Here is a 26,391-nt window from a genome sequence, read left to right as displayed (position 1 = left end):
AGAATCTTCTAGTTAGAATAGATCTAACTCCTATTCCACACTGCCAGCCAAATAAATACTTGCAATGGGTACACGAAAAACACTGGATCATATAACTTTACTAAACATCAATGATAGCAAAGAAGGGAAGTCAATGTTAGACTTTATTCACAACATTGCGCCTCCTGTGGGTCGCTCTCTAGCATGGTTGTATGATACTGCTTCTCAGCTTTTGGCACCTGAGGGAAGAGTATCACTTAAAAGACAAATATCAAGTCTTCAAGGTACAGTTTCATCTTAAGAGTCTCCAGTTAAAAGCCAAGCTGAGCCTTGCTTGGTTTGAGATTAGACATCAAGGTGGTATGACTGGAGGCACTTACAAAATTAATTCCAATAACTTAGAGTAAAAAGCTGCACTCTGCCCTTAGAATCCAGGTGGTTTGACAAGCAGTGATCTCTAATCCACACAGGCACTAAATGAATGGATTATTTCTTCCCCTACTTTGTTATAAGGTTGCGTGTTTTTCTGTTGATCTGTTGAATTGAGATAATTAAAACAAAACCTTCAGTTTTATTTCTGTATAGCGTCCTTCACAATAAGTAGTCACAGAGCAATTTGACACTTATTTACACAGAATATACAGGAAGGGTTATACAATAAATTCAAAGGAAATGAATGTAAGTGGATGTAAAGCGGTTTAGTGTATCACAGAGTAACTGTAATTGGACTGAAACACATAAATCTCCATAAGGAGAAAAATACATCTCTGGGGGTCCAAGGCCCAGTGGTCTGCCTCCCCTCCAGGCATGAGCTGTGTGTATTGAGACAGTAGATGTGTGAGGCATGTTGGGGAGAGTGTGTGTTTATTTTGCTCAAGTTAGTGTATGAAAGCAGAATTTATAATGAATTCAACTTATAAATAAACAAAGCAATGATATAAACTCATGTAGTTTCATATGGATTTTTTTATCGCTCTTATTTAGAAACATGACAAAAACGAGGAAGAAAACACATTAAGAAACATAGAATGAGGTTAATTAATGTCAGTTAATCCAGTCATTCAATTTGAAAAAAAGGTTTACCATTTGTAATGAACATTACTTTATTCTAAAACAACACTGTATTCTAAAAATAAAATGTATCTACGTACCTTAAACCGGATTATCAGCAGGAAGCTGTGGTTGAGAAAGACTAATTTCCATCTGACCAGCTGTGTCATCAGTTTTACAGATCTGTGTGACAGCGATAGAACGTTTCAAACTGATCTCTGGAGTTGAAGTGATGAATTCGTTGCTGTTCGGACTGAGTTTATTTTTTGGACTTTTTGGTCTCATCTGGACTCAACAGCATGTCAACGAGCGGAAATGTGGTAAGGGGCAAAATTTTATTGAACTTTCACTAGGAGAGATTGTTGGAGTATATACCATAGAGCATGCCATGACTTAGCCCAAGTTAACATTTCCCCTTTTCATCTTTAGAGTATTAAAACAATGTCCCAGACAGTATATCCATTTTTTTCCTTAATCACTTTTTTAACCAGATCTTTCTGAACCACTTATAAGATATTTTGGTTGTTTCAAACAAAAACTGTTTTATTTTATCAATAAGTTAGTCTGAAATAAGGGGAGTTCTTAATAGACCAGAGACTGTTTTTGCTGTAGATGTTCACACTAAAAGCACATGATCCTTATTCAAACATACCTCAGCATGTTTGAAATGGTTTGTGGGCTGTTCATGATACAAAGCTGTTTTTCTTTTTTGCTTCTGTGGTTACAATTTCCATTTGTTGACCCACTTTTTTGCTATTCTTTATATACATATTACTTTATGTATTATTATTGCATTAGTAGATTTGACCTTATAAAATCGGGATACATGCCAGAAAAAATGTATGAAAAAGTTAATCTTACCTTAAAAATTGTCTTCAATCTAGTTCTGGGAAATCAAGATTAATACAAAGTCAAACTATACCTCAAAGCTCCTCACTCCAGGGATAAGTACAATGCTTTCTGATTCACAAACACAACGTTTATTTTTATGCAGGACCTCCTCCTTCCCGGAGCCTCACCCTCTATCAGAAGTGTGAAAATGGAGTCATCAGTAACTTCTTGAACGCCTCCAGTCAATCCACTTTAACTGGTCCAGTAGCAACTTTAATAATCCCCATCGTTTACACTGTGGTGTTTCTGGTGGGGCTACCAGCAAATGCTGTCGCTCTCTGGGTCTTGCTTACCAAAGTCAAGAAGCTGCCCTCTGTAATTTTGCTCGTCAACCTGGCCCTTGCAGATCTCCTCCTCATTCTGTTTTTGCCTTTCAAAGCAGTCTACTACTTTCTGGGGAGCCACTGGACGTTTGGAGAGCCTATGTGCCGTATTGTCACCGCAGCCATTTATGGCAACATGTACTGCTCCATCCTCTGCCTCACGCTCATCAGTATCGACCGCTATATCTCTCTGGTCCACCCCTTTTCAGCCAAGAGCTTCAGAAGCAGGACGCTGGCCATCTCAACTTGTGCTGTGGCTTGGGCAACTGCCATAGCAGCCATGGCGCCGTTTGTCTTGAACAAACAGTCTTACCCCATCAACGGCACCGACCTGATCATCTGCCATGACGTTTTACCAGAATCTCTAAATACCGGCTTGTTCATCTACTACTTCTCATTTCTGTCAGGGTTTGGGTTCCTTGTTCCCTTCATTTCCATCCTATTCTGTTATGTTTCCATTGTGTTTTCGATGATTCGGCACAAAGAACGTTTCGCACGAACTATCAAGATCACCATCCTGGTACTGACTGTTTTCACTGTGTGCTATATTCCCAGTCATGTCATTCTGTTGCTTCATTACTTCAGAGATAAAGCCTGGCAGGACCCCCTCTTGTATTTGGCCTACATGATTGGCCTAGCCCTCAGCACGTGCAACAGCGCTATTGACCCTTTTCTTTACTACTACGTGTCGGATGATTTCAGAGCCAAAGTCAAGGGGGCGTTGGTTGGGCTAAGGACACAAGAAAGCACTCAGGGATCACAAACAACACAACAATCCTCTAACAAACTGAAGTCGGAAGAAATCATATAATTTGTAAAAACTAGCTCTTTAGAAAAAGAAGAAAGGACATGATGGACTGACATTTGACATTTGTTTTTTAAATAATACCTTCATTTTGATAGTGGTTGCTACACACACATAATTATCTTTTCGATAATAATAAGGAGAATAATCCTACTGACAAGCTGTAAAATAGAGGTATAAATGATCCTCATTTCTACTTTTAAAGATACTATTTATTTAGCTAATGCCTTTATTCAAGACAACTCACATTGAAAACAATGAACTGTACAAAGTACACACTGCACAAGAAACATGCAGAACACAAAGTAGTACCAATAAGATTATTGGTTACTATAATTTCTCAAAATAATTCAATATTTCAAACTCTGATGGTTTGTCTTGTCTTGATAAAGAAGCAAGGAACACGAAGATATGGTCATATAAAATAAGAATTGTATTTAAGAACTAATTAGAATGCCTCAACTGCTAAATGAAATATGCTCTGTTGACCAAGAAACAATAATGATAGTGCAATAGATATTTAACAGAAAATTATTTTCTATATTTTCACATGATGTGATTGCTTATAAGTAGTATGCACAGTAAGTACCAATTAGAAAACAATGAGAATGAGGATATTGAAATATAATCTGATGAAAACCACAATCAGTGTTGGAAGATTTCAGGGCTTCTTATAACCTCACAGACAAAAAATACTATGAAAAGGTAATTCATACTTACCAATGAAGGTGATATTGCTTCGTGAAAGACCATGTCTGTTTAAAAGACTGTGTCTATTTAAGACCAATATTCATTTTTAAAACTTTGTGCTGGTAGCAAAATGCTTGAAAATCAAAAAACATATGAATAATTGTAATTGTCATTGTCAGAAGCTGGACTTTGTGTTCTTAAGGCTTATTTATCTATTATAGCTTATTTGCCTTTTCTCTCACACAATTACGGAAATAATTGAGCTACATCCTTTATTTCTGAACCAATAAAAAATAATTTATTTTATAGCATTTTTGTGTAAACAAGCCAATGTATATATCAACCAGTGTCTATCAGTCAGACCCCTTATAGAAAGCCTGTCTAGGAAGCAAGTAGCAAGTAGCTTGGTTCTGAGACCGTAATTCTGAGAAAGGATATGAAGCAAATAGTTCATTTTAAGAATGTCTTATGTGCTTAGTCTTCAACATATGGTAAGTGCTAAATAAAAACAGCCAGCATGATTGACTATAGCATATAAAAATGAAAGTCACAATAACACAAAAGCCCACAATCTTCAACCATATCACCTGCTTCATTTTCTTTTAACTTTATTTACTATTCTTGTAAAGCACGTTGAGATCACAGCTATATAAAATGGGTGATAATTATTAAAAGAAAGGTTTGGATAAGAGAAGCACATGAAGAAATCATGCAACATCAACTGAATTCCTGAAATCAGACAGGCTGTTATGCTATAATCTTCTGCTCTAAAGCAATAGATGAAAATCAGAATGAAGTGCATATCTGAATAAAATATATTCCAGAAAGCTTTCATTATCAGTTATTGTTGGTAGAAAATTTGTTAATCAAGTACAGGACCTCTTAAAACAGTCCCAATTGTAGTAGAAATTTTAACATTCTTGTAATTCCCATCATAAATACTTAAAATTCTAACCCAGAGTGTAAAGTCTATAGGCTCTATACTTTTCACCTCATTTCTTCTTATATAGACAGTCTTCTATATTATATAGCAGTCTTACTGCTAAAATTTCATGAACACCACAAAATACAATTTTGAGAATATGGTGCCTACAGTTGCTGAAGTCTTTACGATTTGTAACATTGTCTGGACTATGAATAATCAGATATAAACACTATGTAGAAAACATTCATTTAATACAAGAAACAAACTTCCTTCACAATCTGTCATTTCAGTTACATTTTTTTCAAAAAGGTAAATGAACTAGTTAAAAATGGCACATATACACTGTACAGTATTTACAGTTAATTTGAGCAATACATAAAGCTATGCACCATCAAAAACTAAAAATAAGAACATGCCAAAATTAAAAACATACTTTTTACAGCATAAATAACCTTTAAAAAAGTTTCTGTTGTTAAACATGTTAAAAAGTTTTTGCTATTAAATATTACAAATTAATCTTTAATGCAATTAGGTAGTGCTTAGATCACTGCAAATGCAAAAAGAGTAATTAGTTCAATTATTAGTAAGATGAAAGGAATTGTCAAAGATTGACAGATGATGAAGGAGTGGTAAAGCATGCATCTTAAAGAGTTTTGTAATGGACATCAGAATCTGAATTTTAACATGGTTTGTTTCATAGCTCACTCAGGCACTGATTCAGGGAAAGAAATCACATTCACAAAATTTTCAAAATTAGTGATGCTTCTGCTGATCCCACAGAATAGGAATTTAATTTTTAAGCCTGTACTGTTGCTGCATACAGCTGTCAACTATGTACCGAGTAGCTGTAACATACACTGGGGTTGTGAAAATTCTTGCCAATGCTCATAAATGATAAAACTAGCTACTGTCTTGTGGTAAGAAACACACACGCTAGTTACTGCTTTAATTGCTGAAATACTCTGGTTGTATAAAATAATGTGTACTGCGGAATATTTTACTATCCAATAGAGTACTTTGCATTTGTAAATGTACAATTTAAAAATAAACATTTAATCATGAAGATGTGGATGGTCGTGAGTGTATTCAAGTGGCAGTTATACAGTAAAATAAAAGTGCTGTGATAATGAATGCATTTCTTCCAGGAGCACTTCATTTTAAATAAATAAGTAACATAAAGAAAAGCAGCACTCATAACAGCTTATGTAATTCAGTATGTAATAGATCTGGATATTATTTTCTGCAACTATAAACTATAAAGTTTGCATACAGGTGCACCATAAATTGACTCAACCACATATTGGCTTATAAAGAAAAGACACATATGTGTATGAGTGTAATACACTTTGTGTATTTTGAGTCCCTGGGAAAATAAAAGTTTTTGCATCTTTAATTTTGGCAAAACTTTTCATAGTCCTAGAAAAAGACTGAACAACATTAAAAAGCAGTAATTTATAAAATATTTATGAGTGAGCTTTGTACATTTTTAATCATTTGAATTGATTCTACCATACAGAATGTGGCCTAAAAGAATTTGTATTTCAGAGCAAATTTCTGATTTCATTTTACTTCGATTACAAATAACCTGAAAACCAGTTACAATACCTGAAGGGCTGTAGTTACTTTACAAGGATGCCCAACATCCCCCTTTTTTTGCTACAACATGTCCAGCACTGACCTCTGCTGTCAAAAACAGTCAAGCAGTTTTGCAAAGCTCTTATTTCAGAGCAGTTGTAAAATAGGCTGAAATGAATAGTCCTTCAATCTGTTTGGTTGCTTGATTCTTATTTTATAATGAACTTGCTATAGTCGTGTGATACAGGCAGTAAGCTACCTTGAATACTAACTGCTCCACCAATAGGGTTAAAATATTTCTGTAGTGTAGAGTTTCTTGCCCACTCTATCGTGTGCTCTATGGCAAACAACTTTGATATGCCTTTTCAGAAGCTATTTTTCCTGGAACGGTGTAATCAACGTGACAAAGAGATTCACGCAGAAATCCTAACAAAGTATATAGGAAAGAATGCATACAAAAAAATAATGTGGGCACTTCAGTTATTGACAATAACTCGATTCCCTTTTAGAAAAGAGAAAGATTTAGAGAGTTCACTTTTCAGTTATAAGCCCATGTAAGACCTTTGCTGTTGTACTGCTAAATACAAATACAAATAGAGTATTTTTACTTTATCACTTAGTACACTTTTTAACATTACCACTTGTTACAGGATATACCTAACATCCAAGAAATAAAATTATGATGGGCCTTAAAGAGAAAGACTAACAAAATACTAAACAATTGAAGAGCATGACTTCTTACATTCAAGAAAAGTGCCATCATTATTAGAGTGGACAGCAATTAATGTTACAATGATACTCTTTATTAAGATCAGAAATGTGATAACTTTAAATAATGTTGTTGAAGACAGAAGATGTAAGTGCAGTTAAGTGATACTAAACTCACTAGAAGTTAACATCATTTAGTTTTCAGAATTAATCTGACAATTGTTAGCGGTAATGCAAAAATAAAAACAAGGTCTGTGAACATCTCCTCTGACAACTGTATCTGTGAAATTCCATCCACAGATGGAATGAATCCTGTTTCAAGATATTTTAACTATGAATTTTCATGTTTCCATAGTTGATGTATTCCCAGGTTTAAGGGTCAGTTTAGGACAAGGCTTCTGTATATTTAAATAGCAGTAATATACAGCACCTTTCTAAGGGCAAATCTATTATAACAGACATTTATCTATTTTGGAAGCACTTATACATATTGGGCAAAATGTTTGTAAGACATTTATAACTGTTGTATTAGGTAACAGAAGGGTCCCTTCTTACAGTAGTTTTAAACACTTTCCTTGAACACCACAAATATGTCTGCACATAGCATAATTGCTTTGTTTTTAAGAAGACATAATTTTGTGCATTGTTTCTGTCCTCAAATGATATTGTCCTCATCATGCTTGGTGGGACTATCAGTCTCATTTTTCTTCACAAACACATTAGATAACTCTTCCAGTAGCCTGTCCTGCGTAGGGCTGCCATGTCCTATGATCTTTTTTCTGGGGTTAGGTCGGGTCATCTTGGAGTCTGGCTGACCAGTGTCATCCAAGAAAACGGGCTGACCGCTCCTTAAAGTATCCAAAGAGGCTGCTGGGGTGAGGCCTCTGGGACTTTCAGTCATCAGCACCTTCACAGGGTTGGGCCCGATCATCCTGTCCAGGGAAGCAGTCTTTCTCTGGCCCAAACTGGTTGGCCTGTCCAGGGTCTTTGCAGAATTCACCCCTCTTACCTCCTGGGTTTCTGCGTCCGTACTCGACAGGAAGCTGGTCTCCAGGGACTTGAGGACCTGCATGCCAAAGTCCCCGACTTCTTCATACAATGGCTCAGGACTCTCCGATTGCTCCTCAAAGGAGTCCTGCTGCATCTTCATGGGCTGAAAGTCAGGAGTAAAATGGAGTTTAATGTGAACTCTACAAGCCTAGGAAAGCTTTATCATCTATGATGCAAGCTAGCACACATCTTTTACATTACAATATATCAGCATATACTGACAGGCATTAAAACACAGCAAATGCTGTTGGTTCCAGTACTCATTTGTTACATGTGTAACGCTTCTCGGTACATTAATAGCAGGATAAGACTTTTTTACGAATGAACCAAGGACAAAAAACATCCAATAAGAACCCAAATCACACGCTGTGATAGACAGACACTTTATTGATCCCGTAAAGGAAATAGCAGCTTAACACAGTCAACACAGCAACAGTGTAACGAACAAAAGATATGTCAAACAGAAATCTATATTAAAGATCTACATGGAACTGGGTACGTGGAACAGGGTAGTCAAGGGACATTTCCCAATATGGTAAAGATGCCATTCTGCTTTGTGCACTTTTAAACATTAATTTACACTGTGACAAAGTTAAAGGCAGCACCATTTCAGATGAATGGATGTTGACAACTTGCATACAGGGATTAATGTGTACTATTTGTCTCATCACACCATCTCGCAAGCTGTGTGAGTCTTGAACAAGTTACTCAGCCACATTTTCAAGCTAGGACCCAGGCTTCTCTCAGGAATCAGCAGGATCCTCCAATTAATTAGGTACTTAGCAACAAATTGAGCTTGATAGCCTGAAATGCTTTCATTTGTAACTTTTCTTTTGTTTGTTGCTTCTTTTCATTTTTACAGTTTTGGCCTATGTGTGATAAAATTCCTGTTGCACATATTTGCATGTTGCATTTTTAAAATCTGGAATAAGCAAAACACAACTCTCTCATTTTCACTCTCTGTTGTAATAATAATGTAATAACTATGTAACCCTATTTCAGAAGATTGGAGGCCTGCATTAGCTATTAGGCATCTAGAAGAACAAAGCTAGAAAAATAAAACAATAAAGTATTTTAGCAATTAAATTTGGACATTGATAAGTAATGAATAAATAAAGAGAACTTATCTGAATGGAAATCATGCAAGGAAAATCTTCAGTGCTTCAATGCCTAAATACCAAACCACTAAAACCTTCATGTTTATGAAGATGTGCCATTAGGTCGTTATCTCTGGCTTGAGCTATACCCTGAGTGTAATCACAAAGCTTTGCCTTAAGGCAAACTTCAGAACAATAGAGTATAGCACCACAGTTATCTTTTCAATTCACTCAGTTTCCTGTACTTAAAACCATGGAAGAATTATATTTGTCACAGGAATGAAGCAATCCAGGAAAAACTGCTGTAGAGTTGAAGCACTGATAAGATGTATTTTCTATTCCTCAGACAAGTAAGATTTTACACATTGCTTCTAAGATCATATTTATTCAAACAAATTAAATCCAGCTCAAAAAGAACTTTTCACACTTATGGTTATAGAAAGCGTTTTACCAAGAGCACATCACTCCATGGGTATTAAGATCAAAGCAAGAACAATGTATTTATTTTAATAAAGCATGTGATACAGATTTTTCCTTTTATGTATTGGTTCACCATATATTAGGGTAGAGTGACAAACTGTTGAGATACCAATCTCTTGTGAGTCCCACGCTACCAGAACTGCAAGCACATGACACAAGTACTGTATATAGGTCAGGCAGACCACAGGCTGAAAAGAAAGTCTGAATTGTTTTGCAGGCAGACAAAAAGCAAGGCCATACTTACAAAGAACATGGAGAGTGTCCTTCTAGCATGTAGCTTTCGCTGCAAAGACAGAAACAGATGAGCTATGAGCCCCTAATAAAGCTACATAAGCAGGAAAGACAACACTGCGACAAATACAGGGAGTCAAGGGCGGACAGCAGCAAAGGCCCAGGCAGGCAGGTGAGGAAGGTTTTGTGCTCAATATGCTTCTTTGTCACAGTGGGAAATCTTGGAAGCTGAAAAAGTGTCATGTAATAAAAGTGCCTTTTACCAATAAAATAGAAATTTCTGGTTGGGTGTTGAAAACTGACGACTGAATCCAAAGCTGACCTTAGCAACTAAAAAGGAGAAGAAAGAGCCACATGTCTACTCTCAGTCACACTCTCTGCTGCAACTCTGTTACATTACCAGTGTCTGATTGGCGGAAAACATGGTGGAGTTGCTTTCATCTCCTCGGATGGGAACCAGGGGCATTGTTCCAAATTTCTGTTTGGAAATGTCCGAAGAAGAGTGCCGTCGTAAAACTGGAGGCCGGAGGTCATCGTGCTGAAAAGGAACCAGGGCTTGTTTAATGAAAGCAGACTCAAGGGGAACTACATGTGTGGCCTGAAAGCTTAGTCAGATGAGTGACTCGTTGAAAAAACCGTGGCTGATTAGGAATTCCAAGAGTTTTGAAAGGTGGTGAAGGGAGACGTACCTGGGCTTTCAAAAAACTGACCATCCAGTCCCACATCTCAGCTTCTCCAGAACAACAGAGGTACCTGTTCCAACAGAAAGCCTTCTTACTAGAGTGGTGTTCCAGAAAATTCAGAAATACAGACTTCCACTTTGCATGTCAAAAGCAACAACAGCTTGACTGGGCTAGGAATACACGACACATGTAATGAAACATACAACAATTATGCAGCTGTGTGCCCACGTTTTTAGGATATAATGAAGCACCATAACAATTAATCAGTAGAGCAACAGCACTTTGGCACAGTATATATATATAGTATATCACCAATTACAGAAGATTTTAATATTATTACTTACAATTGTTGTCTGTCCAGAAGCACTGTAAAACCCCACCTAAAAAAATAATAATATTGATGTCACCTAATAACTGCAAACAAATACACTTCTAATAATTTTCTGATTTGTCATCTTCATGGAATAAAACTTACCTTTAAAGGTTGGAGTACTTTAATGACAAATACTTTAAAAGATTAAGAGGATCTACACAGCAGCAATACTCTGTGTGTGGTTGTCAAAATGCAGGTTAATTCCGAATATAACAATCAGTTGTCTGAAAGATTAACATAAACAATGTCTTACTGTGTTGGTGCTTTGAGCTTCTTGCGAATTCCAATATAGATTTTTAGAGTTTTCAATGGCCACTCTTTCTCAGGTTTATTGCTCTGGAAAAATATAAAAATTTAAGAAGTATTTAATTTTAAATAAAAGCTACACAGTGGAGACTTTCATACATTTTGCAATCAGCTTATCTGCTTAACTCAACTCAATTTAAATGTGTTTTGATATGCAAAACACAAAACCAGGATTATATTAATATAAATATATTTTCAGCATTATATAATTCAGGCTGATTTGAACATTCAGGTTCTTTGATTCTTCAGGCAGCTCTGTCCATATCAAGATAAAGTTGTGTATTGTCACCTTTTTGTCTTTCAGAAGAACAAGTTTGTGATCCCGGATCTGGAATGATCTCTCCTGGAATCTGTTCCCCTGCAACATTTTGGGGTGCTCTTCACGACACTTCAGCACCCCACTCTTCACAATGTCACACTTGTAAGCTGTCAACAAACCAATCCACTGATTTTTTAACATAAGTTGGAAGTTTAATTCCAAACAAGCAGAACATCAGACCAAGGTAAAACAGACTCTAAGGCAATGAAAGTTGTGTATTTCACGAACTTTCTTTTCCATTCCTCTGCCTGCTGCAAAGAACAGTGCCTGTGACAGTTTACAAGAGTTTCTTTACTTCAATATCTTCCACTTTGGAAAGACCTCTGAAAAAAAAAACATCTGTGGAGTTATGCACATTACACTCATATGCACCACAGATTTAGAAATAACTTGTGCCAAAGCCGTTAAAACTTAGCGTTAAGGTACCTGTGAAGATGTTGATAGCCTCGGTTCTGGGAACCTTCTTGACAACGAGGTAGGCTGAACTTGGATTAGGCATCTTGCACCACTGCAGAGCCTGTTCCAGAACCTTCTCTTTGGGATGGAGGGGCCTCTCTGTGACAGAAAAAATATACGGATGACAAACGACAGCTTTTAAGCAATGTTAATGTAATGTTGCTAAAATATTCCTGACAAAGAGGATCACCCATTTAAACTCCAAATTTTTTCCAAATCATATATATTTTTCTATATATTTTTACAATTAAAATAAAATTTTCTAATTTTTCATTCGAATGTTCATAAATCAAGGCCTAGCACCAAAGGCAGGATGTGAAGAACTCTCAGTTCGGCTTCACAATTAATGGAAATTTTTACCAGGCCATAAAAATTAGTAGGATAAAGATGGAAACATATAAATTAAACAGGCCCATCAGATAAATGGAAAGGTGTGGTACATTTCATGGGCAATATTGCATAATTGATGACACAGCTTTGTCACAGCCTACTATACTCATATACAGTTTCACCTACATTACCTAAAAAAAAAAAAAAAAAAAAAACATCTTTCAAGAGAGTTCAGAAGAAAAAGAATGGTTATAAATTTGACCACTTCCTTACAGCATTTTCTGCTTTTTGAATTTTGGTTTTGAATTTACTCTGCATTCAGGTGAGTTAAGCCTCATCATGGCACTTGGGCTACTTCCACATCTTCTAAACCTCAGAGCTTCACAATGCCCAAAACCTTAGGGCCTTCTGCTTACCCAGCTCCTCATCCTCAATGGCTTCAAACGTCAACCAGACATCTTTTTCACCTGCAGGGACATTTCTCATGTACAAGACCTGGTTGGTTAGTTCCTCAGCGCACATGGTTGGAGATACCTAACAAAAGAATACAAAGAAACAAGTAATAGGTTTATTCCATGCTGAAAAAAAGAAGAAAGAGAACACAATGTTTCGGCCGTGGAGCCTTCTTCAGGTTGCACACCTGAAGAAGACTCCACGGCCGAAACGTTGTGTTCTCTTTCTTCTTTTTTTCAGCATGGAATAAACCTATTACTTGTTCCTTTGCAGCCTACGCATGCTGACGCAGCTACCCACCTGAAAAAGAATACAAATACTGACTTACAGTAACTAGATCTTAAAAGACCACTTCATATTGCTGATGTGGAGCATTAGCCCCGCACTGTGGTGGAAATTTGGAACTGCAGGTCTCCAAAGGTGTGACTTTTTCCCATTCAAATTCACTTTTTACTCATTCCAGCCAAAGACAAACATGTTCAAAACAAAATTAAAGAAATTCTATTCATGGCAGTTGGGAAGGAAAGATGTTATGAAAATCTACATAAAAAACATTTCATCCAGGTAAAGTTTGTGTGAGATGTCAATGTAAAATGGTGCACCAATAAATTTCTTTTCATGACTATAAAGAACTTGAGTCATTTAGATTCACCTTTAGTCTGCTAGCATTTACAACATATACAAAAAAGTTTGCAAAAAATGCATTGGGAAATTTGCAAATGGTGTAATTTCTTACCAGCAGAAATACATTATAATTGAAAAGCAATACCCAGAGGAGTAATTAGCTTGTATATGGCTGTGAGTCTTAGTCATATTTTGTAGACTCTTTGTAGCCATGTGGCGACAAAAAAGACAAAGAAGATCTCCAACCAAAACAGTTTGCTTCTTACTTTGAGTGTAATGCAGCAATCGGGCAACTTCTTCTCCAGGTATACTTCAATAATCAAATCACCTGCTTGGGACAGCTAGCAGATCAGTAAAGAAAAAAAACATAAATAAAAACCATACAATCACAGGGCATCAAAAATAAAGGTGTGAATTTAAATATATTGATCATATTCACAGTGCAATATTAGTAAAACAAAACTACTTATCATTAGGTGACTAGTCATGCGATTTACCAAGGTCAGATTGCTATTACCTGTACATCCTTCCAGGTGGTGATCAGACTGATCTCCAGTTCAATCTGTGTCTGCTGCTCATCATCAATCTAAAACAATCAGCAGTTTTTAAGTGAACATAATACTGCTCGACTGTTTTTTCAAAAGCTCTTTTTTGATTGATAGCCCCTCACTCTAGAAACTATCTGCGTTTTCACATTCAATATTTCCAGGCCAGACATCTCTTCTAAGTAGCTAGGGCTTCCGGACATTATGGTTTAAGGTGGTAAAACAGAAACACCTCCACAAGTTTCTGATTTCACATTCCACCTCCTTCATCCTTCTGCTATAGGATGCAGATTCCATTTGCCCTTGCTTATTCCCTGGCTTTCTTAGTCCTGCACCCCTCCTCCTCTTTTTCTGCAACACTAACTACAAAATGTGGTAACAAAACTCACCAGAATGACTATACGGTATAAACTGTTTTGTATATCTCCCAGTGTGAGTATGATTGCTGTATAATAAAGTGCATGTACTCACATCGAAGACATAAAGGTAGTTGTCAATGAGATCTTCAATGATCTTGACCTCGTGTTCCCCTTTCCCATCTGTCTGGAAGAGGCTGGGTGCAAACAGCAAGGACAAGTTCTTGGTGCACATCTGGTTCAGGTCTGCACACTTCTGAACCCTATAAATCCAAACAGAGGGGTTTTAAAAACATTCCTGTACAACGTCATTCAAACATGTCTTCATTGATAAGGTGTCTTTTACAGCAATCATTGCAAGACACCGTATAATATATGCAAATGATATAAAAGTAATTACAAATAATACTTAAAGTTACTGATATATTATTGTAATTTTAAATATTTATGGATGTCAAAGTGGTTAGTAAACAGAAAACTGCAGGCACCTAAACATTATAAATGTAGACTGTGAAGAAATATTTTTTCTTAGTACTGTATTAATCAAGCTAAAAAAAAGCTTAACTCGGCGGTTTGGTTGGTAGTGGTCTAACAGACCGAGGACCTCATTCCGCTATGCCAGGAAACGAGCAGCTTTTTCAAGAAACTGGCTACTGGGTCAACTCTTTGACTACTCAATAATATCTATTAAGACAGAAATGCGCATTCCCCAGAATACATTAATACAGGTTATAGTGTGTATATAATTATGGACCTGTGTATGTTTTTTGCATGAAGTGTACATGTATTATTTAATTGTTTTCATCTGTTTTTACACACCAGATCAAAATGTAACCTATTTGGCAAATAAAGTGATTCTGATTCTAAATAGTTCGAAGGTCTCAGGCATACGGCCATTTAGAAAACATCAACTCAATGTGTTATAGTCAAGTATTATGGGTGCTGACCTGTAGAGGTGACCAATAAGGGCAGCCAGTGTAGTCCTGTTGACCCTTGGCAGGCTGCGAATCAGATCCTTGTACCTGTCCAGACGGCGCATCTTATTGGAAATCCCTTAAGGAACAGAGACAATCAAATAAGTTGTGTCAAAGGACAAAGACTGTACTCCTTCAAAATAATTGTTCCCACCTCCTGACAGTACATAACAGCCTTCAAATCAATAATCCCGAAGAAGTAACGTGTGAGGTGTTAAACTGACGTCCTTTATGTTCTAGTGTTTGATCTTTACTGAGATGTACATTCATTTAAAAGATTAAAATGCTAATTGTAATTACACCGTAATGGGAAATTCGAGGTCATGAGAAAGATTCAATGACCTATATACCACTGCCACAAAAAATAAGCAAGCACAAAAAACAGACTTAAGACAAAGCTGAAAAAAAAACCAGGTAAAGGAAACGAGATATTACCCTCACACTGTGGTTTAAATGTCTCAAATAACTAAATGAATGATTAAACATGAACCTGCAGCCTCCTTCCACATGGGGTGGAGATCTGCCATGAAAACAGGGTCATCGATTTCCCTGAAGAACCTCTTGAGCACGTCAGTGACATCTTCAATGAAGTTGTCTCCGATACGCAGTTTGACGTTGCGTGCGTCCTTGCGGAACTCTTCCATCAGCAGCTTGATCCTTGACTTGGCTCCATTTTTCCTGTAGATTCCTTCATGCCGTAGGCCTGATTTGCAAAAACATGATAAGACCATGGTTATATAAACAGTGGAAGAGCCAAGAAATGAACACACATCCGTTGAGTGTTCCTGACCTGAGGTCACAGTATCTACTGCAACTCTTCACAGTCAGTAACACCAGATCCAGAAGCTCTGGATAAATCACAGTGCTTTTTTTATTATTAGAAAAAGCAGTAAAAGCTGATGAAAAATGTGCAGCTAAAACTGCCAGCTATTCAAACTGTATTCAAATGCATTAAACTAAAAAGCAATACTGTTGCAGTACACTGCCAAACTCATCAATAGTACTTGAAAGTGCAATCTTGTTGCATTATAATATTTTCATGTAAGCTGTAGCCTTGATTACACCCTGGCAGTTTGAATGGACTCATACAGTACATTAACATTAAAGTAACACAACGTACCAACTGATTCTGGGAAATTATAAAGTTGTAGAGCTTTTTGAAGAATTCGTAGTTATAAAACAAGAGATATGCGGTTTTGCAGCTAATCTGCAGTGAGAACACTTAATTCCTTTTGTATCACAAAGGGTTCTGTGACGAATGGATCATGCCAAATAATGACATCAAACTGTTTTTTATTGAAGAAAGTTAACTATGTACCCACCATACTGGGTGATGAAGGCTATGCAGCTGTCAACTATGATGGGAATATCATTTCTGCTTAGTTGCTGATCTCTGAGGGTATTTCCCTTCCCTCCTGCCGCAGTCTGAATGTCTGTGTACCAAAGGGAGAAATCCATCCGTCCTGTACCCTGAAGGTATAGCGTCCTACAGCAACACAGTAACCAGCTTAGACGAGGAATGGCATTCAGCACAATTCTGGACACACCACCACTGTCGTGTATCCAGGTAGCCGGTGGCTATATCACAAAGATGCTAATGTCTAGGAGTGGGAACTGTTGATCAAGATCAACCATGCCTTTAATGGAAAAAGATACTAAGATTTCTTAGCATTGTGTTCAGTCATTATTCTTGATCTTAAAGAGGGAATTCTAGCTTACAGTCAGTATAACCAACTTGGGGGAATCTTTTATTTTCTGTATTTCTACATTAAAAAGTGTGAAATGTAATTAGTTATTTAGTTGCACTCGATGCAAATACTGCTAACAAAGTAATTCAAACTTTGAAAAAAACAAAATAAAATCACTGCAATAGGCGAAAGGTGAAAACCTACCTTCCCTTTTCAACAAGTACCAGAATGTCTTTCTTCTCATTATTATCATTCTGGGAGGTAATACCTAAAAGGAAACAAACAAAACATGTAGCAGTAATTAGAGTTCTGGGTTTATAATTGAAAGTAATAGGTTCAGATCTTGGGTAGGACCCAAGGATACCTTATCACTTGAGTAAGGTATGAGTAAGGTATGTCACCCTTATTGTTCCAGTATAACACTGAGTTGCTTTGGATAAAAGCATCTGGCAAAAATTTCGTAATTGTAATTTTAATGCCAATACTTGGCTTATTTGAAAGAATTCTAGTAATAGAATTAAATCGGTATCGTACAACAGACATAAAATTTATTTATCACAAACATCAGTATCCACAGTGTATCTATCTTATAACCATTATATAAATATAGACAACCACCTCTAATCTAGTGAGTTTTACATTTCTGCACATGCTTTAGAATGACAAGACATTCTGTATATAAACATGTTCCAACATGATGCACAGTCTTTCAGAGTGTGTGGATTCAGTTCACTGCACGGGACTGCTTACTCAGTTCTTGCAGTCGTTTCAGGTTGACTATGTCTTCCGCAGCTCCGTCATTCCCTGGACAGATGAAAAGGTTGGATTTCTGCAATACAAAGTAGCCCTCCTTCCACTGCTCAAGGTCCAGCATTGCCTTGTAGCGAAGTCGCCCTATCCGCTCAAACTCCCTGGCCAGCAGGCAGTGACAGCTGAGTGGAGTGAAAGCCTGTAGGAAGGTAATCACCAAACCTTGTGATAATCCAAGACTTACTATTAGGAGAATGAAATCTTTTCATTTCATCCTAAAAATGAGAGCCATGTTAATATACTACTGTACACTCATGAGCTATAGACAAAATGTACAGGATTTCTGGTGGGTCACTGCCTCAGAATGCGTAGGCTGCAATGGAACAAGTAATAGGTTTATTCCATGCTGAAAAGAGAAGAAAAAAAAACACAACGTTTCACCCTCACAGCTGAAGAAGGCTCCACGGCCGAAACGTTGTGTTTTCTTTCTTCTCTTTTCAGAATGGAATAAACCTATTACTTGTTCATGTACAGGATTTGGAGACCAAAACAAAAAAAAATAATTACAAAGATAATTCTGGTCATTTCTATGCTTCCAATCAGCTGGAAACACTGAAACACGACCGATGGACATAATGGACATGATCCTGATCTCGTTGTAGGGTAGGTTAGGGCTGCAAAAGCAATGCTGTACCTTTCCAATGGCACTGGCCCAGCTGTGGAGGCCTTCAGCAGTTTCTAAACCAAACTGGTAAAGCTTCTCGGAGGACAAGTAAAGTTCAAACGTGTATCGAAACCTGGAAACCAAGCACAAAAAAAACGTCCAAAAAATGACTCATGGCAAAAAGTTAGTGTCTCATTTTCATTATATCTGTCAAATCTTTGCTTCCTTGCGTAACTTGTGGAGCATACTCAGTCTTACAAATAAAATCACAGGGAATTGAATGATTAAGGTCAACTCCAGATTTCCATATTTACATTTATGCAGAAATCCAGATGCACTTAATTAGATTTAAGTATTTTAAGACTAAAGGCTAAACATTCATGCAATAAGGAGTATGTCAACAGATGGGATTACTTTCTTTTCTTTGATTAACACACTTTAAAAAAGCCCACCACTAAAAGCTGAACTTTATGTATTGAGGCCTGTTTTCTAAACAAAGAAAAACACGTAAAGTGAACTGCAATTAAATAATGTACGCTCTACAACTAAGATTACAATGTAGCTCCAAAGTGAGTAACAGATATTTTGCAATAATAAATAGTTGTGATGTGTAAATATAACGGTATGTGAAGCAGAAAAGAGGCATATTTTGCATTGAGACAAAAACTATTATAAGAAATCTTTGACATTGATGTCTAAGGCTGCAACCCATACCTATCTATAAATCCAGTGCTATTGGATGAGTCTGGCCTGCTGACTCCTAAACAGATAATATCCTTAACGTCGATCTTCATGCTTGGATCATGGTTTCTGTCAGACTCATAAAACAGGAGTGACCGTTCCACTGAGCACCAGTACTTCTGGAAATCTGTGGACCCAAGACCATTTATTCACAAGAAGAATGCACACAAATCAGATACAAATATTTGTAACTTATAAAAATATATATTTATAAAAAACTAACACTTAAATTGTGTGAATGCCAGAAATAATAAAAATTTATTCGTACATTAGTGCTGCATTGACCTCTAAAACACACTTTTTAAAACCAAAAACAAGAAACAAAGAAAATACTAACTTTCAGTTACTTTGTTTTGCTTTCTTTCTATTAGGTAAATAAATGGTCTGCCACTGAAAAAACCCTACTTTTTGTTAGTGTGCAGATAAAAAATGCAACATAAACAGTACATTTTCATTACTATAGGACTATATAACATTAATATATACAATAATACATCCAAACAAACATGGATCATATAGAAATGTGCTCATGTACAGCAAGAAAGGTTAGCAATGTTTTGGTATACCTTATAAATCCCTTAGCACTATGATCTTACGATGATGGCCAGTTCAAAATTGGCCTACCTTCTCTGGTTTTCCTGGATAATGTTCCTTTGGTTAATGCTGAAGACTTGTAGATGTACCCAGAATACATGACTGGTTGCATTATTTCATCATAAACACTCTGTGACCCATCTGAGAAACTGAAATCTGCAGGAAACAATATTAAAGGAAAGTAATTGAAATAGTAACATACTGAAAGGATTCTTTACTTATTTGGATTGTGATCTCAATGTGATTAATTTAGAAGTTTCACAGATATATTAAGTTATTTCTGCATTATTGGAAAGGAATGTAAAATACCATACTCAAGGACAATACTCAAGACATTTTAACTCTACTTTCTGCTTATTGAAAACTCTACAAAGCCACAAAAACATTTTGTGTTTCTGTCCGATCCCTCCTTCGACAGCCATCTCAGAGATTCATCTTTCTTAATGAGGCAAGAGAAGGCTAAATGCTCAAGTGACTGTATAAAAAGAAACGATTCACAGAATTGGAGGTAAAAATAAATCATTACCTGAGTTCCTGTGTTTCTGACAAACAAAGCATAGCTGCAAACTTCTCATTTTCCTGTTCTCGAAAAGGCTTGAAATATTTAGAGCAAGCTCTCTGGCTGACATCTAACATTCTTTCCCTCTTTCTCTCGTTTTGTACATTCTCTTCTCTTACAAAGGCACTCATTCATCAGTTGAAATAAGGCTATGGCTACGCATTTTAAAGTGTGGGTAGTCTACAAAACAATTCTGGTTCAGCACAGCTATGATATCTTCTTCAAAAAGCTCAGGACCCCAGTGGACCCTTTCAATTGATTATAAACCACTGAATCCAAATCTGCCTTGTTCTAGATGACGGATATCAGACTGCTCAGAAATATCCTTATTTATTTTCTCTCTTGACAACATAGTAAGCCACTTTTTCAAAACAGGCATAAATATTGTTCATGCTTAAAAAGCTGTAATGAACAGCTAATAATGACACCTTTACCTTTTTGTCCTATTTTTTCACTGTTGCCTTCTTAAACGCACAGTGCAGTAGTTATTTATAATTAATGAGTTCCACACACAAACAGGATTATTTTCTAAACTTTTTGAAGTATTTTGAAGTCTTTTCAGCTTTTCTGGAAGTAAACTGATAATGTACAAAACGAAACATGCAATGTTTATGGTTATGCAATACTGATGACATGCACAGTTCTGACGAAGTAAAAGCATGAGCTGGCGATTGAGATATCTAGAGATGTTCATACCTGAAGTAGTGTGGGAGTGGGAGTCAAAGGTGCTCTTATGATGAGGGGAATGACATTTGTCATAGCCATTAGTGTCTGATAAATGAGCTGCCTCTGCTTCAGAGAAGATGTACAAGACTGTTTTCAGGAGATTCTGCTCTGCCACTGCTGAGCACAGGGCCTGGGGAGAACAAAAACAAGTGCTGGCTAAATCTAAAACAAGAGACTACAGACTTTTGTTTAATACTGAATGTTTATGATTACATGATAATCTATGAATCTGACATACAGTACTAACCTGTAACTAGTTATAGATCAAACCATCACTTTAATAGAAACGGACTGCTCTAGGTCTAGGTATTAAACCACATAGTTTAATGGCAATAAAACAAAACTATAAATAGGGGTGTATGAGAAAATGTTGTTTTTTGGTTCTTCACCTTTAGCAGCTCTTCCTGTGTGCTGAAGCTGGGATGCATGCGGCGGTATTTTCCCTCGCGGTACTTCAGGGTGATGAATTCGCGTCGTTGTTCCGGTGTTGCGTCGCAGTCCAGCTCTTCTGCCGGGGGGAGCCGAGCTGCCCAAAACTCATTGGCTTTGTCGTTCCCCAGCATGATGAAAAGCTGTGACAATTCAAACAAAACCGAAAACTAAAAGTGTCAAAAAACTAACCATAAACCCCAATTATCATAAAGAATTTTTACTATCGTCTCTTAATTTGGATGAAAGGTGCTTGGTTAAAAAGGTGTTAAAAACAATGTCATTAATAGAATCATGTACAAAATATTATGGCTTGTTCTGCATACTCAACCAATCTTAATTTGCTATGTTTATTTGCTCACCTGCACTATTTCATTGCTCCACACGCTGGTATCCAGTTTCAGGCTCTGTACTTTTGAAACCGTTGTGCCCAGACCTCTGTGTTGACCTTAAGATAAAAAAAAGACTTACATTTTGCTGAAGTAAATAGAAAAGTAGAACAAATAATCACAAACTGAAACCAAATTCATCACAGAACAATTAAGAAAGCTGAGACGTTCTCTATGAACTACTCTAAGCATAGAGAGGCCTTCATTCACACTAGGGTTAAACGGGCTGTAAGCGGAGACCCACCAGCGCAGTTCTTGCAGATAACCACACACAGATTGATGGACGCCCAGTCAGGGTTGACGGCCTTGCAGTCAGCACAGATCTTGTTGTATCTGTTGGACCAGATTTTCTCGGCCACTTCATAATCAGAGAGGGTCTCAGCAATAGACTCCTGCAGCGCCTCCATCCACTCTTTCTTCTCTCTCTCGCACTCTGCTGTGAAGCTGTTGGGAGATGCTGTGTCAGGACACAAACCTACTGACACCACGCCAGTCAGTTTCACTTCTGGTCATACATCTGGCCCTTTTCGTCCAATTTTCTAAAAAATGTGAATCTTATGAATCAGCACTTTTCTCCGTAACCTCTGCCTCAGATCTTCAGATATATTGACTGACAAGCACCTTGGTGTGTGTTTGTACTTGCAGCAGAAGAAAGAAAAATCAGAAAAATTAAAAGTACTGTCTATATCCCATAGTAAAATTCCATTTTGAACCAGGAACAGTCTTTCTAACACCGCATTCTTATATCCTGCAGCTACTAGATATTACCTGAATATTTTGTGTGGAGTTATCAACTCAAAGGTTTTGCTCTTGTTGTCTCGGATTGTGGAGCCCCGAACATCGATTAAAGTAATCCCAATTCCATTTTTAAAACACTTGAAGGAAAAAAATGGAAAATGATACAAATTATTGTTTTTAAACCAGGCATTTTTACATACTGTAATATTTTCAGGTTCGGCAAGGACTGACACAGTGATTCAGACTCTTGTTGAATGAAAAACGGCGCATTTATTTTTCGGACGAGCGTCCAGCACAACAAGCACAACCATAGCGCCCGCGCGCGAGCAGAGAGAGAGGGGAGAGAGAGAAAGAGAGAGAGAACACACCAGTGCCAGAAGAAGAGAGAGAGTGCAAGACACTAGGGTCTTTTTGGGTAGTTACACAGGGCTAGGGTGGCAATTGGGTACAAGTATAAAAGGGGTGCTTAACCAGGGAACTATTTATACAAACCCGGGCGATCTCACCACTCTGTACACCCGTTTTGCAATGGGTCAGCTGCACTGGTCAGTGGCCTTCCTAGTCCCTGCCCTGACCACTACTACTCCTGTCCTGCCCCTCGCCTCATACCCCAGCTGGGCACTCTTAGGGCGCAGCGCCAGGCGAATGCGCTACTCTACATTTGCTAGCTGTGATATTTCTCTTTACCAGAGATTTCTGGTCTCCAAAAATCCAAAGCCTCACGGATTATTGTGTAAATTGGGGCAAAACAGCAAACTTCTTTAAACAAGTTAACACTCTGAGAGTGTAATGAATAAAAACAGCTGCCTTTATCAAAACCCCACTGCACGTTTCCAAATATCATATACTGAGTTCTTGCATGAATAGTAAAACATTGATAGTGTTGACCTTTTCTGGGTTCAAAAACACAAGTAAATTACTTTTGTATTGTTTCATCTGGAGACTTGTTTGATAAAAATACACTGCTTTAGTATGAGTGATTGTCACGCCCTTTCAAAAGATTGTAAAATAACTGAGGCAGTCTTTTTCGGAATGATACTATGTGTTTTCACCCATTTTTAAAGCCTTCTAACATGCAAAGTCTTTGAAGACAGTGAAGTGAAGAAGACGGTTGCTGTGAAGCAAGACACAAGCGGTCTGCATTATCAGTTCTTCTCATCTAACATGTTTGCTTCCTGCCTTGTAATCAGCCTGTATCTTTTAAAATCAACTGTTTTGAAATATCTTTGATTAAACCAAGAAAACTATGCCTCCCATACAACACAACTAATCCCATGGCAACTGATATCATTTAAAAAATACAAACAAGAATATTTCAGTTTTCCTGCCATCAAATGCATTTCACAAACCAAGAGAGATGCACTTTAATTTTTTGGTTCAGCATTTAACTAGTGAATTGGTCTTGCAATTGCAAAGCACTGCATTTCGGTTTGGCTCTAGATGAACTGTAGCTGGACTCACCTGCTCATTTTTGTGCAGCCACACTTGGTCAGTGTTGATGGCTACGTATATTTTGGACTTGGTTCCTTTCAGCTCCAGATAACCACTCTTTTGGCAATGACTGCCGGGGCCAAACCTGTGCCTGGATGTCACTTGCTGATCCTTAACTCTGTTCTGTAGTGTACGACACCAGTCATATCGCAGACCTGCAGAGAAAAAAGAATCTTTGTCTTTCTGACGCATTACTCCTGCAAACCAATCCCACCTTGCTTACTGAAACCTCACCCTAGATGTACATATTATATACTAAATAGGCTTAATGGCAGGTTTTCTTCCCAATCAAATTCTGTGTAATTAGATCTGAGAACTACACACACACTGCAGAGCACTTTGAGCTCTAAGTACAAAAGGAGATTCAGTTACCTTCATTTTCGGCACGAAAGACAAATGTCCTTTGGCTTGTGACAATTTCAAATTTATTATCCTTGGCTGTGCGTGCCATTTGAATAGCTGCCAAAGGGATCACACCCTTTGGGTAAACATCCTAGTGAAGAAAACACAGATACAGTAAAAAATACTGCTTGTAAACTGTGTTCATTCTGAACTACGACTTGTAAATATTTGTGTAAAGAAGGGAAGAATTTACAAACAGTAGTCATCCAATTGTGTGTTTACATCTCGCTATATTTTACTTATAAATAAAAAGTAGGTGTGGTTTGGGAATAAGAGTTATAGAAAAATAACTAAAGCATCTATTTTTATACTACACCAAATGGCTACAATCCTGTACTCTTTTCCTAAGTTTTCTTTAAGTGCATTTTATCTTAACAACAAATAAAAACACGTATTTGACAGAAATTCCCATTACAAAAACAAAAGGTGTGGTATCTATTTCTCATGGAAGCAGAAATTGAAATGTGTTGACCATTCCAATAATATGAAGCACTCATGTTTATTTGCACAAGGGGTCAAAAGGTCAAGAGAGCTTATCAAGACCTCAACATGTCTGGCACTGCGATATGGCGGGAATCAAAATGATAAACACTTCACAACACCTTCTCACTGCTGAAATACATCAGGTTCTTGCCATCAAACTTCACAAAGCGCTTCTGGAAAACATAGTTCCTGGCAGAATAAAAACAAGAAAACTCTGAGCATACGTATTAGCCAGGAAGCACAACTATTTAACTACATACGGTACTTAGCACTGTTGTATGCCACACTCTGGTTTTAAATTAAATGTGTCTAAGTTTGGGATTTTGTTCAGACCATTTACAATTTCTCAAGAATCTAAGAAAGTTGTACAGGCTAACTGTGATATCACTTTTGATGTTTGCTATTGCTCATTTAAATGTAAAAGCAAGGTAATTCCATAAAATTGATAGTGAAAATGCTTTAAAGAAATTCTTAGCTAAAAATACATAATACCAGAAGAATACATAAAATGCAAAAGTACATAATATCAGAAAAATCGTTTTTTTTAATTGTCAGAATCACATTATATATACATAAAAAACATAAACATAAACATAAACATAAAACACATCCAACTCCTAATATAGATGCATTTGGCTTAAAATTAATCTCAGGATAGGTCTGTGTGGACATTAAGCAAATGTACTTTTTATTTCATAAACCCAAACACTTTTCATAACCCAGTTATTGGGTTTTTCAGACCTATTTTCAGACGCACATAAAGACAAATAGTTTGGAAGATACCATTTTAGAGGGAGTCTGAGGTAAATGACTGGGGATAAAACAGCCCCTGTAAAGGAGTCTCTCACCCTTGTGGGGACAGTTTGTCCAGCCAGCTGCTGATGACAGGTGCGACGTGGTCAGACAGCGAGGTGAAACTGGCGTAGGGCGAGATGGTGAGGTCCTCATTTAACTCATCGCCATACATGTCAGGGGGCAGAGAGAAGCTCCGGGTGGGGACGTGGAGTTCTCCCACGGTGGCGTAGCCCATCGAATCACTGTGCATGATTTCGGAGATCCTCTGGTCCCTGGCCAGCACACGACGCCTAGGAAAAAAAACCTACAACATTCACTTTTCAGCTCACTGTCATTTAAGAAGGAAGCCCAAGGAGTGTTTCAGTAAATGTTGCTTTTCTCAATCCACTCCATTGCCTGCTGCAGCTGCATGCTTCAGCATAACCAATGACCTGTTGTCAACATGACGTGTAAATAGGCCTGTTTCTAGAGGCTATGATAATGATGAAGGCATGTGTGTATAACCAAGCTGATCTTTGTTGGGTCTCTTTGTGGTACTGTTTCTCTAGATTTTAAATACAATCCAGTAAATAAAGCCACATGAATGGAAATATCTTACTAGAGTGTCTTAAAACCTCAGGGTTCCTGAGGGGGAAGATGAAAGTATAATAATCAAATATCTTGATTCGATATCTTATTTTACTCTTAGAAATTAGTATTTTTACACTACCTATGGTGTC

General features: G+C 37.2%; 2 protein-coding genes across 3 annotated transcripts in view; one reads left to right on the top strand and one right to left on the bottom strand.

Annotated features, from left to right (window-relative positions):
- The first annotated feature begins 1,222 nt into the window (after positions 1-1,222).
- LOC102692611 (proteinase-activated receptor 4-like) lies at positions 1,223-5,726 on the top strand. Its single transcript, XM_006632032.3, has 2 exons — positions 1,223-1,349; positions 2,024-5,726. Exons 1-2 carry the CDS (start codon positions 1,262-1,264, stop codon positions 3,052-3,054), a joined length of 1,119 nt encoding a protein of 372 aa, XP_006632095.1. The 5' UTR covers positions 1,223-1,261; the 3' UTR covers positions 3,055-5,726.
- arap3 (ArfGAP with RhoGAP domain, ankyrin repeat and PH domain 3) overlaps positions 4,898-26,391 on the bottom strand; it is a 45,006-nt gene continuing 23,512 nt past the window's right edge. The window contains exons 6-34 of one of the 2 annotated variants that reach the window (XM_015349879.2): positions 25,726-25,962; positions 24,997-25,066; positions 24,365-24,485; positions 23,963-24,147; positions 22,532-22,638; positions 22,008-22,207; positions 21,737-21,822; positions 21,335-21,517; positions 20,916-21,075; positions 19,691-19,816; positions 19,040-19,193; positions 18,356-18,458; positions 17,662-17,860; positions 17,116-17,179; positions 16,546-16,709; positions 15,714-15,926; positions 15,197-15,302; positions 14,365-14,512; positions 13,866-13,934; positions 13,615-13,689; positions 12,688-12,805; positions 11,912-12,040; positions 11,456-11,592; positions 11,114-11,196; positions 10,832-10,867; positions 10,494-10,557; positions 10,205-10,342; positions 9,818-9,856; positions 4,898-8,099 (exon numbers count right to left, since the gene is read on the bottom strand). In XM_015349879.2, coding sequence (XP_015205365.2) covers positions 7,602-8,099; positions 9,818-9,856; positions 10,205-10,342; positions 10,494-10,557; positions 10,832-10,867; positions 11,114-11,196; positions 11,456-11,592; positions 11,912-12,040; positions 12,688-12,805; positions 13,615-13,689; positions 13,866-13,934; positions 14,365-14,512; positions 15,197-15,302; positions 15,714-15,926; positions 16,546-16,709; positions 17,116-17,179; positions 17,662-17,860; positions 18,356-18,458; positions 19,040-19,193; positions 19,691-19,816; positions 20,916-21,075; positions 21,335-21,517; positions 21,737-21,822; positions 22,008-22,207; positions 22,532-22,638; positions 23,963-24,147; positions 24,365-24,485; positions 24,997-25,066; positions 25,726-25,962 — 4,012 coding nt within the window. In that variant the 3' untranslated portion in view covers positions 4,898-7,601. The remainder of the gene's footprint in view (positions 8,100-9,817; positions 9,857-10,204; positions 10,343-10,493; positions 10,558-10,831; positions 10,868-11,113; positions 11,197-11,455; positions 11,593-11,911; positions 12,041-12,687; positions 12,806-13,614; positions 13,690-13,865; positions 13,935-14,364; positions 14,513-15,196; positions 15,303-15,713; positions 15,927-16,545; positions 16,710-17,115; positions 17,180-17,661; positions 17,861-18,355; positions 18,459-19,039; positions 19,194-19,690; positions 19,817-20,915; positions 21,076-21,334; positions 21,518-21,736; positions 21,823-22,007; positions 22,208-22,531; positions 22,639-23,962; positions 24,148-24,364; positions 24,486-24,996; positions 25,067-25,725; positions 25,963-26,391) is intronic. The other variant, XM_015349881.2, reaches the window with a different exon arrangement.

Source organism: Lepisosteus oculatus, chromosome 11, assembly GCF_040954835.1.
Source record: "Lepisosteus oculatus isolate fLepOcu1 chromosome 11, fLepOcu1.hap2, whole genome shotgun sequence".
NCBI classification, from domain to species: domain Eukaryota; kingdom Metazoa; phylum Chordata; class Actinopteri; order Semionotiformes; family Lepisosteidae; genus Lepisosteus; species Lepisosteus oculatus.
Note: the sequence above shows the minus strand (reverse complement) of the source record. Positions and strands in the feature narration are given on the sequence as shown.